At 60.1% G+C, this 16,419-nt stretch overlaps 3 protein-coding genes across 5 annotated transcripts; 1 reads left to right on the top strand and 2 right to left on the bottom strand.

The window, feature by feature from the left end:
• The first annotated feature begins 1,177 nt into the window (after positions 1-1,177).
• Positions 1,178-5,341, top strand: B4GALT3 (beta-1,4-galactosyltransferase 3). Of its 2 annotated transcripts, XM_059675602.1 has the most exons (6): positions 1,178-1,442; positions 1,915-2,150; positions 2,940-3,130; positions 3,235-3,357; positions 4,385-4,489; positions 4,615-5,341. In XM_059675602.1, the coding sequence occupies exons 1-6, from the start codon at positions 1,178-1,180 to the stop codon at positions 4,886-4,888; spliced, it is 1,194 nt and encodes a 397-aa protein (XP_059531585.1). In that variant the 3' UTR covers positions 4,889-5,341. The 2 variants fall into 2 exon arrangements, with proteins under 2 accessions (XP_059531585.1, XP_059531586.1); XM_059675603.1 differs by lacking the exon at positions 3,235-3,357.
• An 89-nt stretch (positions 5,342-5,430) lies between these two features.
• PPOX (protoporphyrinogen oxidase) lies at positions 5,431-8,981 on the bottom strand. Its single transcript, XM_059675601.1, has 13 exons — positions 8,816-8,981; positions 8,565-8,658; positions 8,300-8,434; positions 8,075-8,190; positions 7,862-7,994; positions 7,488-7,632; positions 7,211-7,398; positions 6,585-6,645; positions 6,295-6,413; positions 6,118-6,228; positions 5,885-6,034; positions 5,718-5,760; positions 5,431-5,646 (listed from the first exon to the last, which is right to left on the bottom strand). The coding sequence occupies exons 2-13, from the start codon at positions 8,649-8,651 to the stop codon at positions 5,504-5,506; spliced, it is 1,431 nt and encodes a 476-aa protein (XP_059531584.1). The 5' UTR covers positions 8,652-8,658; positions 8,816-8,981; the 3' UTR covers positions 5,431-5,503.
• Positions 8,982-9,386: 405 nt separating this feature from the next.
• On the bottom strand, positions 9,387-16,215 carry USP21 (ubiquitin specific peptidase 21). Of its 2 annotated transcripts, none has more exons than XM_059675599.1 (13): positions 16,010-16,215; positions 14,083-14,703; positions 13,010-13,069; positions 12,738-12,858; positions 12,413-12,524; positions 12,081-12,236; positions 11,404-11,468; positions 11,054-11,157; positions 10,784-10,870; positions 10,438-10,516; positions 10,105-10,212; positions 9,895-10,009; positions 9,387-9,716 (listed from the first exon to the last, which is right to left on the bottom strand). In XM_059675599.1, the coding sequence occupies exons 2-13, from the start codon at positions 14,680-14,682 to the stop codon at positions 9,626-9,628; spliced, it is 1,698 nt and encodes a 565-aa protein (XP_059531582.1). In that variant the 5' UTR covers positions 14,683-14,703; positions 16,010-16,215; the 3' UTR covers positions 9,387-9,625. The 2 variants fall into 2 exon arrangements, with proteins under 2 accessions (XP_059531582.1, XP_059531583.1); XM_059675600.1 differs by having other exon boundaries at positions 14,344-14,703.
• Positions 16,216-16,419: the final 204 nt, after the last annotated feature.

Below are 16,419 nucleotides of genomic sequence, written 5' to 3'. Positions count from 1 at the left end.
GAGGGATGAGAGGCCCGCACAAACGTGAGGGCGATCGGGAGGATGAGAAGTTTGGAGCAAAGGCTGCAGACAAACTCGAGTGGAGCGGGTCCCGGGCGGAGTGTGGGCCGGGCCGGGTGGGCGCCCCAGGAAGGTAGGGCGCCTGCAGGAGTTCGGGGTGGGAGGGTGCCCCAAAGGCGCTGGGCTGTAACGCGCTGGAAAGCACAGGCGGCAACCACCCCCTCCAGGGAAGCCAGTCCCAGTGCCCCCGGCGCTGCCCTGCGCTTCCCCTCCCACCCGCCGGAGCCGGAGCCGGAGCCGGAGCCGGAGCCGGAGCCGGGAAAGGCGACAGGGACGCCTCTCCCCTCCCCCCGCGCCTGGGGCGTGTGCTTGCCGCTCCCAGGTGGTCACGCTCCCTGCACCTGCGGACCTAGTTCCCAGGCCCCTGAGGAGTGGAAAGTAGCCCGTTTTCTGCTCCGCCCTGTTCTCCTGAGACCACTGCACAGTCCAGTCCTGTCCTGGCTGCTTCACCCCCTGGGGACACAGGCTCCAGTAGCGGCCCTGTCCCCGCTCCCCGAACAGGTTGGTCCTGTTGGGGTGGGGGATGGGCGAGGATGGAGTTGACACTCCGTGGGAGAAGCCAGCATCTTCCCTCACTTCCCCTGCTGGAAGCCCGCTTCCGGCCCTTGCGCGCCTCGCCGTGGGCGATCGGCTCACCCTTGCCCACTGTGTTCCAGCTGGTCCCAGGAGCTCCGTTGGCCGGCTGTCCTCGGCGACATTTCCAGTTTTAGATAATGCATCACATCTCTGCGCCCCCGGGGCCCCCCGGGCCCCCATGATCTGGAAGAAGACAGCTTGAACCTAGGTGAGTCTCTCCCTCTAAACTGGAAGGGAGTTCTCCAGGGACTCCTCTGAAATGGACTTGAGGGTGAGGACTGAGAGGACGTGCAGGAGTGGGTTGGGGAGGGTGGAGGAGAGTGCGACCCGGGCTGGGAAAGGTGGTGGGGCTGCTGGTGGCCACAGCCTGTCTCTTCCCCTCGATGACTGCACACCTGTGTGCTCCCTTCGGTGACCGGTGACCGGCTCCTCTGCCTGTTTCTCCTCTTCACCCCACCGCCATCCCTACACCATGCTCTCTTCCGGCTGTGCTCCCCCTGCCTGCCCAGAGCTCTCCTCTCCTCCCAGACCTCAGCCCAGGATGTTGCGGCGGCTGCTGGAGCGGCCCTGCACGCTGGCCCTGCTCGTGGGCTCCCAGCTGGCCGTCATGATGTACCTGTCACTGGGGGGCTTCCGGAACCTCAGCGCCCTATTTGGCCGAGAGCAGGGGCCCACATTTGACTATGCTCACCCCCACGATGTCTACAGTAACCTCAGCCACCTGTCAGGGGCCCCTGCTGTTGCCCCGGGCGGCCCTCTGGCTCCTCAAGGTCTGCCTTACTGTCCAGAACGGTCTCCTTTCTTAGGTGAGTGCAGAAGGAAGGGGAAGGGGAAGGGAGCGAAGGGAAGGGGGGTCAGAGTGGGACTTAGAATAGGAGGCTGATGTAATTGGAAAGTGGGCTCAGGTTGAGATGGAGTGGACTTGAATTTGGAGTTTGGATTGGGCCCTGGGTTGAGTCAAAGCTTTCTATTGCCTGCCTCAGGTTAGATTGCTTCCTTTGTGCATGAGTCCTGATTTAGGTCATGAGTTGGAAGTCCATCCGTTCCCTCCATCCCCTAACTATAGCTCCCAACCCTATTAAGGAGTTATGAAACCTACAATCAGGTAGGCTAGGGAAGGAGCCTGCCCCTTCCAGGCTTTGTGAAGCTGTCCCAGTGATGGGAGCTCAAGGCTGGTGAGATTTCTGAGTGAGTCCTTGGGGGCTGCCTAGCCACAGACCAGGAGGGCCAGGGTCAGAGGTGCTCCTCTGACCCGTGACTTGTCATTTCCTCCAACAGTGGGTCCTGTGTCCGTGTCCTTTAGCCCAGTGCCATCGCTGGCAGAGATTGTGGAGAGGAACCCCCGGGTGGAAGCGGGGGGCCGGTACCGCCCTGCAGGGTGTGAGCCCCGCTCCCGGACAGCGGTCATCGTGCCACACCGGGGCCGGGAGCACCACCTGCGCCTGCTGCTCTACCACCTGCACCCCTTCCTGCAGCGCCAGCAGCTTGCTTACGGCATCTACGTCATCCACCAGGTACACTCCCACTCAGACCTTTCTGTAGGAAGCCTCACCCAGTGCCACTGCACTCTGCTGTGTGGTCCCTGGAATAACCAAGAGGGTTTGGCTGCTGAAGGTGGGGAAATCCTGGCTCTGCTGTGCCTGTGGTCAGTCCCAGACTTCTTGTTCGATGCAGGGTACTCCTGGTCCTACACACTTCCAGGACTTTTCCTTTGTTCAGTTTGGAATTGTGCCCATTTGGAATTGGACAGATTTGGGCTAAAATTGTAGTTGTGCCATTTGTTCCATATGTGACCGTAAGCAAGTACTTAATCTCCTACAATGAGGCAACGAGGGGTGACTGAATGACACCTATTCACATGGTTGCTAGTTGTCAGGATTTAATGCTAAACAGCAGCATGTAAGTATCAGGCACACACTGTTGCTCAAAATATTTTCTGAGTGAAATTTTTAGATCGTCTTTCTCTTCATTCTCTTTGCCCCCCATCCCACTTTGATTTCCCTCTTTTTACTTTTTTTAAAAAGTATATTTTTATTGATTTCAGAGAGGAAGGGAGAGGGAAAGAGAAACATCAGTGATGAGAGAGAATCATGGATCAGCTGCCTCCTGCACACCCCCCTACTGGGGATTGAGCCCACAACCCAGGCATGTGCCCTTGACTGGAATAAAACCTGGGACCCTTCAGTCTGCAGGCTGACGCTCTATCCACTGAGCCAAACCAGCCAGGGCCCTCTTTTTACTCTTATGTTTCAGCCCCTCTCTCCATGCCACCAACAGTCTGGGCTTCCTCTGCCCTCTTTCAGGCTGGAAATGGAACTTTTAACAGGGCAAAGCTGCTGAATGTGGGGGTCCGGGAGGCCCTGCGTGATGAAGAGTGGGACTGCCTGTTCTTGCACGACGTGGACCTCCTGCCAGAGAATGACCACAACCTGTATGTGTGCGACCCCCGGGGGCCCCGGCATGTGGCTGTCGCCATGAACAAGTTTGGATACAGGTAGAAGGCATTAGAGGATGCTGGGAAGCAGGCGAGCTGAGGGGATTGTGGGTAGGGATGCATACCATAAGACTTGTGGAACCCAAGGATCTTTCTCTCCCCAGCCTCCCATACCCCCAATACTTTGGAGGGGTCTCAGCGCTCACTCCCGACCAGTACCTGAAGATGAACGGCTTCCCCAATGAATACTGGGGCTGGGGTGGTGAGGATGATGACATTGCTACCAGGTCAGACATCCTGACCTCCCTCCCTCCCTTTCCCCGGCCTGAATCCCCATCCTGAGGCCACCCCTGGCCATAGCCCTTTAGTACTAACCTTCGCATGCAGGGCCTGCACTGTGCCATGCCTCTCCTGTCTCCTGTCTGCCCTCCCTTACCCCACCATTACCCTCAGTCTCCTAGATCTGTAGGCTACAGTATCCTGGGACCCCAGAGCAGAAAGGGGCCTACAGCCAGCTCGGTACTCCTGCCAGCGTTGCATCCAGACCACTTCATATGTGGCCAGGGAGGAGGCACTCATAGGACCAAGAATCACTTTTTTTTTCAAAGCCTCTGCCATTGGCATGAGGCCAACTCATGTTTCATATGTGGAACATTTGACCCTCAGGCTCAGCTGACCCAATTTCCTATCTGTGGTTTGAATATTTTGGGCTTGATATACTGGATCCATTGCCTCCTCTCCCTTGAGTCCTGAGTGGTGCCTCTGAATTCTTTTTAAGTGTAAAGCACCCAGCAGTTTCTCAATGCTCTTCCCAGGCCACCTTCACTTCTTGCTTCTGTATGTTAGAGCTGGGGCTGGTTTCTGTTCAGGTCCTGGTTCCACCCTGTACTTTGGAGTGGGAGGGTGCGGGGCAAAGGAGGTGGAGCAGCTCAGCCCGTCTTCTGAGTCAGAACTGCTGAGCTTGGTCTGCACTTTAGGCCATGTGTCCTTCCGAGAGGGCTGGAGCAGCAGCTCCTGGGACCATTTAGGAAATAAGGTGGGAGGTGCAAACCTACAAGGCCCCAGGGTACCTGGTACAAGGCCCTCAGGGTTCGGGACCTCAGCTTCTGTGTTCTCTTCAGCCATTTCCTTCTTGCACTTGACCCTCTCCCTGCCAGTACTTGGCACTAAGTGAAACAGTGAACGCCTCTGCCTGACTGCAGTAGTGGCTCTCGGTAGGAACCAGCAGTCCCTTCCTGCTGGCCTCAGCTCTCCTTGTGCCCCCAGCCATTTTCCTCCAGTCGGATCCGCCAAGATCCCCCCCTTTTCCCACAGGGTGCGGCTGGCCGGTATGAAGATCTCTCGCCCCCCCACCTCTGTGGGGCACTACAAGATGGTGAAGCACCGAGGAGACAAGGGCAACGAGGAAAACCCGCACAGGTAGGCAGGGAGGGCTGCGGGCGGTGGGGCCGGACCCTCCGGCTCTGTGTTCCATCAGAGACCCCTGCAGGCCCCTGATTCCTGGCTGTTCCTTCCTGTCTTAGTCTCTCTCCTCTAATCCCCAGGTTTGACCTCCTGATCCGCACTCAGAATTCCTGGACACAGGATGGGATGAACTCACTGACGTACCGATTGCTGGCTCGAGAGTTGGGCCCTCTCTATACCAATGTCACAGCAGACATTGGAACTGACCCCCGGGGTCCCCGGATTCCCTCTGGCCCCCGTTACCCACCTGGCTCCTCCCAGGCATTCCGCCAAGAGATGCTGCAGCGCAGGCCGCCCGCCAGGCTGGGCCCTCTGCCTACTGCCAACCACACAGCCCCCCATGGCCCACACTGACGCCTCCTTCCTGCCTGCCTTCAGTCATGAAACTGAACCAGAGGGTTCTGTTCTCCCTCCCTCAGCTCCCACTGCTCTTAGAGGGACTGGGGCCTCTTATGCTGGACTGGAGTTGGGCTCCTCTAGACCTGAGGGCCCCTTTCTAGGGGCACCTGCCAGGATTATGACTGTGAATCCCTGATGTCATGATTGTATGTGGTGACTCCTGGGAGTGCTGCCCCTGCAGTGGGAGCAGGGCTGGACCCCAAGTCCCTTCTTCCATGGAGAGAAGAGTGACCTAGCTTCTCCTGGGACCTCTGTGAATATTTATTCTATTTATGGTCCCCAGGATGTGTTAGGTGAAGTGAGCCCCGCCCTGGGCACTTTCTGCCAGGGCTAGAGCAGCCCCCTCTTCTGGCTCTGGCTCAGGCGGCTGGATTTTGATATATTTTCTAATAAAGGACTCAGTCTCGCCTTTGCTCCTGCTTTCTGCACCTCAGGCACCCTTTGCCTGTCTCTGTACCTCCTTCCTCCCCTTGCCCATGACAGTACAGCCAGACCGAGCCAATCTCCCACAACTTTTATTTTCATGGTGAGAGTCCCAGCCAGCAGGGGCAACAAGATGGGGTATGGGGATCATCTGTCAAGTTCTAAGCCCAGGGCCCGGGCTGCTGCCTGGCGCCCACTCTCTATACAGTCATTGACAGCAACTCCCTCATAGGAGGCTCCAGCCAGGGTCAGGGGCAGCCTGTGAGCAGCCAGGAAGTGGGCAGCTGACTCTGCAGGGGACAAGGAGCGTCAGCGGGCCGGAGTTCCTGGCTCTCCTCAGCCCAGCTGTTTCCCAACTTACCCAGTTTTCTCCAGTGGCCTAGTGTGTACTGGGGGATGCAGTGCTGGGGAGAGGAGGCGATAAAAGAAGTTTATGACTGATGTCACAAGCCTTGGTGGACACTGACAAAAACGCCAGGTCCTGCCTTTGATGCCTGTAGGGGAGCTGAGGGCATCTGTCCAGCTCACCTTGTGCAGGTGGACCAAGCAGTGACTCGGAGGCTCCTTCAGTCCTAACTGCGTGGCAGCTGCTTCCTGTGCCTGCTGCTGGAGCAGCTCCCGAGAGGAGGCCCAGCCCCTGGCTTCCAGTCCCTGTAACCAGGAACCTCCGAGCATCACCTAGGGAGAGACGACGGCCCTGACCTACGCTGGGCACATGGGAGCCCCTCGGAAACCCCAGCTAAGCAAAGCTGCCTCCTCACAGTCACTCTGAGGCCAGGGGGGCTCCCATCCTGCTCGGGAAAAGCAACTGAGTCGTACACGATTCCCAGGACGCCCGGGTCTTCTGAGGATGGCACCAGATGTCCAAATCCCTGAGAGAAGGAGATGGTCAGGGGAAGGACTCCATGGGGCCCTTGCCTCCCCTTCCTGTGTCACACCTGGACCGGCAGCTGGGCTCCTCGGTACTGCAGGTTCACCACGGCCACAGACACAGCATGGATGGTGCCCAGGACGCGCGCCAGAGGTGCAGCCTCGGCGGGGAGCAGCTTGCTGAGCACTGGGGGAGCCGGCAGAGGCTGCTCAGGAGGCCTTCCCCCCACACTTCCATCCACCCTTCTTGGGATTAGCCTTCCAAGGATGTGCAATTCAGCGCATGGTATGGTCCTACTGGCCCAGAAACCACAGCTTGCCTCACCCTGGGTGGGGAAGGGAGGGGGCTACCCATTACCTGAAGCTGGAAGAGCACTAATCACATGGTCGGCCTCCAGGCAGCTGCCCCCCAGAGACACCTGAGTAGAAGCACATTTGAAACACAGAGGTCATGGGAATTCTGCCTTAGCTTCCCGGGCACACACGCGGCAGGAGAGCCAGGTAGTTAGCAAAGAAATCACACCCTTACTCCAGGAAGTGGGCCAGACAGCCAGTGTCCACTCTGAGCTGTTCAGTGGAGCTGGGCTCTCAGCCACTGCTAGCACTGTGTCTACCCACAGACTTGGGTCAAAGGGTCTTGGAGGAAGGTTCACAAATGAGGCCCGTATTTAAACAGCTTCTAGGGCAGGAAACGGGCAACTCCAGTCCGCCGGGCCTGGCGTGGTGAAAGTATGTGGGCAAGCCCTGGCCAGGCAGCGCTTCTAGAGCATCACCCCCATACGTCAGGTTGTGGGCTCCATCCTGGGTCACAGCACACACAAGAATCACCCAATGAATGCATAAACAAGGGGGCAACTAATCGATGTTTCTCTCTCCCCCTCCTCTAAAATCAATAAATGAAAGTAAATTTAAAACGCACAACAACACTTAGGCAAAGATGGAAACAGAGAGACAGGCTCATTACACTCCACGGGCCTCTCCTACCTTCCAGCGTCCTGCCTGGAGGCTGAGCCCACAGACCGGGTGGCCCCTGAGAACGGCGACCCCGCTCCGGGTCAGGTGGGCGTTAAGTGCCTGGGGCAGCATCTCCAGCCCTCCTCGGAGCGACCACTGACTCCAGCGTTCAGCCCGGGCCTGGCGGATGAGGGCCGAGTCTGGCTGTGCGCTCTGCCCTGCCGAGGGGAGGAGATAGAGCGGCAGCATGGCCTCCTGGCCTCCGCCCCGCAGCCCGCCATGTGCCCGCCCGCGGGCGCGCCCTCACCGGCCCCCCGCAGCAGCCCCAGCAACACGGAGCCATGGGCTTGCTCGGCTTGAAAGAGGCTGGGGAAGCAGGACCGCACGCTGAGCTCCCGGCTGCTGCCTGCGAACACTCCGCGGCAGAGGCTGTCCGCGGCCAGAGCCGCCACCTGAGGGCGAGAAGGGCCGGTTGTCACCGCCCTGCCCGTCGGGAAGGTGAGGGGACAGCTGGGCTTGGGCTCCGAAGCAGCCCACCCTCCGAAGGGGGAGAGGGTCGTGGAGGCACCCGCCCTCCAAAGCTGAGTTTTGGAAACTTCTGGGTATGAAAAGACAGACATCCCGGGACACAGAGGAGCCCCGGGGGGCGGGGGGGCCCTCCAGGCCTCTGGGCAGGGTCACCTCGGGTCCCAGGCGGCGCTCGGCAAAGCTGTGCACAGTCTCGTCAGGGTCTCTGCCCCGGGGGGCGGTCAGGTCCCGCAGCCCGGCCCAGACCAGAGGCTTGGAGAAGGGGGGCGACGGGCGGAGCAGCGCCCTGCGGGAGAAGCGCAGTGAGGGGCGCTCGGGGCCTCCCGGCTCTGGGCTCCCTTCCACCCGCGGGGCGCCGGGAGTCACCTGAGGCCGGCGGGCAGCGCGTGCAGGGCGCCGCCCACGTACAGGAACCGGTTGCGGGCAGCCGGGTGGTCTCCTCGGACCGGCAACACTTCGGAGTCCAAGCCCAGCTCAGACACCTGCTCCCCGCGCCCCCGGGAGGAGGAACGAAGAGCTGACCACCACCTACGCACCCTCCCCCCTCTACCCTCTCGAGGAACCCCCTCTCCGGGCACCCCACAGCCTCACCAGGAGCAGAGTCCGCGCTCCCCGCGCCCCCGCGGGCCGAATTCCTCGGGGCCCGAGTTCGAAGACAGCGCCGCCGGGCCCTCGCACGGAGCGGATCCAGCCTCCCAGGCGCTCGCCGCCCTCCACCAGCACCACCTGGAGCGGGGGTGGGACTGTGGCTCGGGGTCTCCGACGCCGGGGAAGGGGCTCGAGGGGCGGGCGGCGCGCACCCCGGGCTGCCCACGGGGCCAGGGATCCGGAGGCTCCCTCCGCGCGGGGCGCTCACCTTGGGGGCCCTGGGGACCCGGCTCAGGTGGTAACTGGCGGCCAAGCCGCTGATGCCTCCGCCCAGCACGACCACGGTCCGGGCCATCGGGAGCCTGGGGAGAAGGGCGGCACGGAGCGCTGACCGACCCCCTCTCGGTAGCGCCGGACCCGCGCTCCTCCGCCCCGGCCACTGCTTTGCGGGAAACTGAGGCAGAGCCCACGGACGTGGTGGTGCGAGCGCGAGGCGCCCGTTTGGGGCACAGGACTCACCCGCGGGACGGACGAGAGAAAGTGCGGGAGGAGCCGGTGCAGGCCCGCAGGCTTCCCGCCCGCGCTCTGCGGGGCGATAGGGGCCGCACCCACGCTATCTGCGCGCGCGGCGCGGGTCGCCCCGGCGCGGCCCCCCAGCACCCCCGCCCCCACGGCCTGGAGGTCGCGCCTGCGCAGCAGCCCGCTTCCCATTGGTGGCCCCGAAGGCCGGTGACGCTCGCCAATGAGAACCCCGGACGGCAGCGCCGGCGGCCGGTTTCCCGTGCGGAGCGGGAGGGAGCGCCAGGTCCGGCCCTGCGCCCCGGGCAGTGGCTGGCGCGCGGGGTTGGCCCGGTAAACAGCTCCTGACGGTGGCAGCGGCCGGGCCTGCGGGAGCGAGGGCCCCGGGCCACGCACCCAGCGTTTCCACCCCGGGTCCGGGGCGCTGGCGTCTCGAGGGGCCGCCCCTTCGCCGGCACCAGTCTCGGCTTTGCCTTCCCTCCTTCCGCCCCACGCGCCCGGGAAGACCCAACTCGGCCTCCTTCCCCCCGCCCCCCGCCCCGCCCCGCACAAGTACAAACGAGGACATCCGTTTTTCTTAATAAATTTATTCACAAAAAGTGAGATTGAAGTCCGGGGCCGTACACGCGCGGGGCCTGGGGAGCTCTGTACATGGGGCTGGGGCACAGGGGGACCTCCAGGTGGAAGGGTACTTTTTAATTTAAAAAATGGGAGCTACAATTACCCTCCGCCTCCCCAATGAAAAAGACACAAAAATAGACGTCTCTGAGGTAAACGGGGAGCCCGGGCTTGGGGGGGGGGGGGAGGGTTTCACAGGCAGCGGGGCGGCTCCTGCGTCAGCTGGTAGAAGAGCACGTAGCCCTCGCTGGACGCCACCTGGTTCTCACTGACCGGGGAGACCCTAGGCGGAGGGGAGGCGGGAGGGCGCGCTCATTCCCGCCCATCCTTCCGGCCACAGGGTCAGCCTCAGCCTCGCGAGGGCAGGGAGGGAGACCCCGCCCCACCAGGCACCCCCCTGCCCCCTTCCCCCTCCCCCCCCACCCACCCGGGCCAGGAGGCGAGCAGGAGGCTGTTCTCACCGAGAGTCATTGTAGACGTGCCAGCCGGTCTGGCAGCGGCACAGCGCGGTGTAGTGGCCATAGTGGACGCTGCCCGAGTGGTTGCAGAGGGCGTACAGCTGGTAGACGGGGCTTCCTGCGGAGGCAGAGGCCGTGGGAGCCGGTTGCGGCTGCCCCCCCCCCCCCCCGCCTCCCCTTCTGGCGCTCCCCGGGCCTTCCCACCAGGCTCACCGGCTTTGTCGCTGGCAAAGTCCCCCAGGCTCAGGCGCTGCAGCGGGAAGTCCACACCTACGGAGCTTTTCTTGATGGAGCCTCGGGAGGCGGAAAACCGATTCAGATCTAAGCCCTGGTTAAGGAGCAGTTAGAGGGGGCGGGGCGAGAGGGGCCTCCGAGGGGACTGAGATCTTGAATGCGGTCCCCTCCCCTCCCCCAAGGAATACCGGGAGCATGGCAGGGCAAGGCGGTTTCCTAAGGAAAATTCAATTGCCAATTATCCAGCCTCTGCAAACATGGGGAATGAGAAAGAGAACGGACGGAAGAAACAGAGTCTGGAGATGAGGATACGGAGCACGAGGATTCGGGGGAATCTCTGTACTGTCAACTTTTTGGTACTTCGTGTTCTCTGCTGACATCGGTCACACACCTGAATATCAAATAATGTTAGATTACTGTGCTCCTCACCTCGAGTGGCTTTTCCGACACCCTGGCCACATACAATTTACGACTCCCCATGAATTCTGTACGCTCTGGGCCTCCTTTGCCCCCAGAGTTCTAGGACTTACCTGAGACCCACAGAAACCCAGACATACAAATGTTATTCCCCATAGTAAGGCATCATGCAACCCCTTTAACCCATACGGAGTCCCCCAGAGTCCCCAGTGTTACTACATCCCGTTTGAACCCCACATACTGGGGCATTTTCCGACTCCAGCTCTTCTTCCTTGGTGAAAAGGCTGAAGCAGTCCCGCAGAGACACTCTGCCCCCAGCAAATCCTTTCTGGAGGGAAAGGGGAACGAAGGGTCAGCATGTTCAGCATTTCCTTTCCCAACTCTTCTTCCTCAACCCAGGCTTCACGTCTCCTCCAGAGACCCAAAGGGTTCCTTCCCACGCTCTGGGGGCAGCGAGGTTGGGTCACCAAACCCATGTCCCATCCACCCTTGGAATCCTCTGGAATCCCACCTTAGGGATGGGCAGGGACAGGTCACAAAAAACCTCGAAGGTCGTGGAGCGATACCCACAGGCCTGGCACTTGAGACAACTTTTCAACTGGCCCACAAACAGGTCTAGACAGAAGTAGAGGGCAGGAGAGTCACTGTGAGAGGCCGAGACGCCTGCTAGGATTTCTCTTCCCACCCCTTTGCCTGACCTTGATTCCCCATCACCAACATTCCTAGAAGCCCCGCACCCCTTTTCCACATTTTTATCACCCAGCTGTTCCCACATCCCTTGACAGCATCATCTTCTTTCTCCCCAGCCTGCACTCCCCCCCCCCCCCCCATTTATTTCCCTGTTGCTGTGCCGTTCCATACCCACAATCTTGCTGTCCTCTCGCTCCAGGTAACGCTTCCACATTAGGTTGGCCCGGTCATTGTCACTACCACAGAAGGGAAATGGGAGCACCCCTGAGACAGCAGGAAAAGTGGGCACCCAGACACCACTGAAATGACCCAGAGCCCTGTACCCCACCCATACCTCAGCTCCTTCTCTAAATTTTTTTAAATATTGTTTTTATTGTTTAAAGTATGTCTCCTTTTTTCCCCCCATTGACCTTCCCCCAGCCTCCCCTACCCCCGTCACATGCCCTCATCCCCCCCTCGTGTCTTGTGTCCACTGGTTGTGCTTTATGCATGCATAGAAGTCCTTCGGTTGATCCCTTCTCTAAATTTCAAGGAAGAGGAGCAAGGCTTCAGAGGACTTTCTGGGGAAGGTAAAGGGATTAGACAAGGAAGAACATGTCGTCTTCCTCCACCGGCTTCAGGCCCTTTATGTGCCTTGTTGTCAATGAACTCTCCCTCCTCCGTGGACATGGGGACTTCCCAGCACTGCCTCTGCCTCCATCCGCTCCGGCCTCCCGCTCTGCACTGCTTCTCCACCCATTTCTAAGCCACGCGTTTTCCCGGACCTGCTCCTGTCCTGACTAGCTGTTCTGTGCAGGAAGATGCTGCTGGCAAACTACTGTGGAGAAAAGGGCGTGGGAGCACCTTACCTTAAGCCCGGCTCCTCTAGCAGAGCCCCTCCACGGTGGGGCGGGGAGGGAGCGGGGCTACTGGCCAGGACTGGGGGAGCCCGGCGGCCTCGTCGGTTGATTTCAAGGTGCAGCCGCTCCATGAGGAGCTTCAGGAACTCCTGGGCATCCTGCTGGCTACAGCCAAAGAGGGTGGGCAACTGACCCCCGTGCAGACACCATCCCCGCCAGACACTGGTCCCCCCTCCTGGATTAAGAACATCTCAAGGCTCAGAATACTGCTGCCAGGGCCCCTCTTGGTCCTATCCCCAGACATGGCCAGAGGGAAATCCCATGCCCTCCAGCTCTCCCACCTGTATCCAGAGAAGGAGGGCACGTATTTCTGGAAGACAGCTCGGAACCGAGTAGGATTTACAGCTTCACAAGAGTCAGGGTGCCACAGGGCACCAATCACATCTGCAAAGGCTATTGGGGTGGGAGTGGGGAAGGGAAACACAGGTTAGTCCTGGAAGAGGCAAGAGGCGGCTCGGAAGCGGAAACAGACTTTACACAGTGGCCCCAGGAAAAAGGTACAACTGCCAGACTGGAGGCCGGGGCTGCCCGCATTGGCAGGTGGACCTGCAAGGGGCTGGGGAGAAGAGGGTTTGAAAGGCAGGGGGACAGGAGTTGTTGCCCCACCTTCAGTGAGCTCTTGGGCTCGGCCCCCTCCAGGCACCTCTTGCCGGAAGTCCCTTCGCAGGCAGAAGTCCCGGAGAGGCCGAGTGCTGCTCAAACACTGCAGCACAGCATTCAGGAAGCACTAGGGAGCAGCAGAGACACTGCCGTTACCTCTCCAGAAGGGGCCCAGGGAGACTCAGAGTGGCAGTGCCCCCTCCCCACGCCAGCCAAGTTCCCGCCCAGCACCGCTCCCCGCTCCTGTTAGAAAGGAAGGACAGGAGAATGGCTCTCACCGTGTTCCCCAGATTTCGGAGGCCAACATGACCAGAGCCCAGAAGCAGTGTGTGATGAGCCTGGAAGGTCAGAGTGCCGTCAGCAGGTTCCCATACAGCCCGTGTGACCCTTTAACCTTTCAACAGCATGCTGCCCACTGCTTTGCCGCCCCCCCAATACTTCACCCCAAACTCTACCCTCTTTCCCTCACTGGGTATTGGGGTCTCCCTACCTCACTGGACATGAGCAGTAAGCCCATCACAGTTGAGTGCACCACAGACTCAGCCATGCCAGTCCCACCTGTTCTCCACTTGTTCCTCTGCCCAGCTGGCCGGCAAAACAGCTCCCAGGGCAACTGACCAAGCACTGGCATGGTTGCCCAGCTGCTCCCCACCCCCACCTTGTTGCATCCGAGGCCCCCTCCTGCCCCCGTGGCCCTTTCCGGCTCCCTCTCCTGATGCTCCAAATGCAATCAGCCTCGCTCACTTGCTCAAGAAATGGGCGACCACACTAGCTCAGATTTCCTGAACCTGCCCCTCCTCAGCTCCAGAGGTTAATTAGGCCGAGGCCAGTGATGGCGAACCTATGACATGCGTGTCAGAGGTGACACACGAACTCATTTTTTTGGTTGATTTTTCTTTGTTAAATGGCATTTAAATATGTAAAATAAATATCAAAAATATGTCTTTGTTTTACTATGGTTGCAAATATCAAAACATTTCTATATGTGACACGGCACCAGAGTTAAGTTAGGGTTTTTCAAAATGCTGACACGCCAAGCTCAAAAGGTTCGCCATCACTGGCCTAGGCCGTGTCCTAGGAGAGAAGGCAAGGGAGAGAAAGGGCCTGGGGGACCCAAAGGAGAATTCCAAATGGCTGGGTTAAATCCCTGGGGACTGAAGTGGTGCACCATGCGGGGGAGTGACAGACAACCCTGAAAGGATAAGGAAGGGAGATTAGAGTCCAAATGCTGCAATGAGGGGCTGAGAAAGGAACTTGGGATGGGGGTGGGGGTGGGGAGGAAAGCCATATGACGGCAAGAAAGCTGGAGGAATATGGGAATGGAAGGTCACATGTGCTGACAAGTCCTCACCATCTTGTCATCGAAGTAGAAAGGCTTGGAGGGCCGGGCAGATATCACGCGGAAAGTGCCATGGGAAGGAGGGGGCTCTGTCCGTATACTGAGCAAGGTGGGGGGCCCAGGAAAGCCCCCTAGGCGGCGGAGAGAGGTGCTACGTCTCAAAGTGGGTGGCTCAGGCCGGAGCGCCAAGCGGCTCAGTGCAGCCCCTAGCTCTCCAGCACCTCGGTGCCCTCCCAAGGCAATCCCTGTTGGACGCAAGTCCCCACTGCTCACAGACTTGGACCTGGCTAGGTTGGTCCTGGCTGGGAGAGGCAGAGCCACAGCTGGGGGTGGTGAGCCCGGCAGGGGAACTCCATGATCTGCCCGAAGGGGCCCTCTGGGACGAGGGCCTGAGGTCCGTGTTGGTCCCAGCTCCAGTTTCTTGAGCCGTTCCTCAGGTGGGCCTGGCCGGGGAGGCAGAGGCCGTGACATGGGGTTTGGCCCAGGGGCTGGGTTTCGACGCTCCTTACTGCGAGCCCGGGGGGCAAATGGTAGTTTGGGTCCCACTCGGGGCTGGACATTGACAGGTGGCTCTCGGGTCCGGCCCAGGCGGTGCTCAGAGGCCTGGGGCATTGTGGTCACCACAGGCAAGACCTGGGAGAAGAGAGGGTCCGCATATGAATATGGACAGAGGGGGAAGCTAAGCTACCATACTAGCTTCTATGTGCACTGTGGGCAGGAACCGAGTTCATATCAGACATTGTATCCCAGTACCTAGCTCAGTGTTTGACACAAAGTAAATACTTAGCACACTGAACCTCAGTTCTTGAACTTAATTCGTTCTGGAAAGCTGTTGGAGAAGCGATTTGTTAGAAAACTGAATCATTTGTTCCCATCAGAAAGAATGCAAATTGAATTAATCCGTTCCAAAACTCCAAATGATTCCATTTTAACCTTTCTTACCAGTATATACAGTACATGTCTAATCTATAAATAAGCACTTCTTTTCTTAAACTTATTGAAACACCCTCTATTAGCCTTAAACTGATTTTCCATGTATCACTGCCTCTAAAGTGCTACCACTGGCTAACTGCTTTTCCTTTATACAAACAAATTTTTCTACCTATTCAACTGCCTGTGCTTGTTATCTTATGAGCGCGTTCACACCCTTAGCAACATTAGCACTCTTTCTGTTTGAAAAATGTGCGAATCACAAAAGCATTCTTTCCTTGGTTGCCAGAGAGATGCTTTTTGTCAGGTAGAGGTCTCAGCATGAAAGGTTGTCAGGTCCAAAACTGAAGTTTTGGTCGACAACGGAGACTTTTTTCTGTGAACAACATGGTTGAGAATCGAACTGCTGGAGAAGTGCGGTGTGGCTGTATCACTGAGGATCAATGAATGGGTGATGGCAGCCCAGGCCTGGCTCCTGCCTCAGCCCCTCCCTGCGGAAACAGCGGTGCTGGGAGGCCGAGGACAGCCGCGGCCTGGACCATCGGGTGGCGACAGCCTCGCACCCGGGACGTCAAGCGGGCGCTGCCTGAGCCCCTCGGGCGCCCTGGTCACTGGGGCGGGTGCCAGGACAACAGCCCAGGAGACAGCACCCCATCCGCACCCCCTGCCCCTCTCAGGAAATGGGTGGCTTGCGACTCCCTCCCTCCCGCACCCTCGAGCTCCTACGCGGTGTGGGGCTCGGGGGCCCTGCGGAAGGCGGGCGGGCGGGCCTCCCTGACCCCGGGTCGCCCGGCGGCAGGGCTTCTCGGGTCCGCCCCCCTTGAGGGCAGACAGGCCGAGGCCGCCGATTGGCTCCGGAGCCCGGCGCTGTGTGCCCCACGGTCCCCGGACGCGCCCCGGCAGCCCCGTTCCCCCAGGCCCGCCGTCCCCTGCGCCTCCGCCTGGGTGGAGGGCGTCCTCCCAGGTCCAGGGCGTCCCCCCACACCGGCCGTCACGCCGCGGCCCGTACCTGTGCCCCGGGGTGCGGCGGGGGAGCCCAGCCGGGGCCAGGCCCCAGCTCAGGGCTGCCCCCCCCGACCCCTGTGCAGCACCCCCGCGGGCCCGGCTGCAACTTCAGGCGCAGCTGCCGCCCAGGTCGCTCCCGCCGCCGGGGCCGCCGCCATATTTGTTGGTCCCGCCGCCACCGGCTTCAGCGTCGCTCACGGCGCCTGCGCAGCCGCACTCCGACCCAGCGCCTGCGTCCTCAGCGCCTGCGCGACCCCGCCCCCCGACACCATGGCAACGCAGCCAACGTTAGGACCCACAGTTCCCAGCCTTGCCCAGCCTCGTCTTGACACCGTTACTGCGAACCGTGTCCCTGAGGTGTAGGCCCCGTCACCTCATTCTGTGGCCCACAGGGTGTGGGTCTGACAGCCGGAG

The sequence above is a fragment of the Myotis daubentonii genome, chromosome 18 (genome assembly GCF_963259705.1).
Source record: "Myotis daubentonii chromosome 18, mMyoDau2.1, whole genome shotgun sequence".
Classification (NCBI taxonomy): Eukaryota; Metazoa; Chordata; class Mammalia; order Chiroptera; family Vespertilionidae; genus Myotis; species Myotis daubentonii.
The sequence above is the reverse complement of the archived record's forward strand: the minus strand, read 5'-3'. Positions and strand labels throughout refer to the sequence as shown.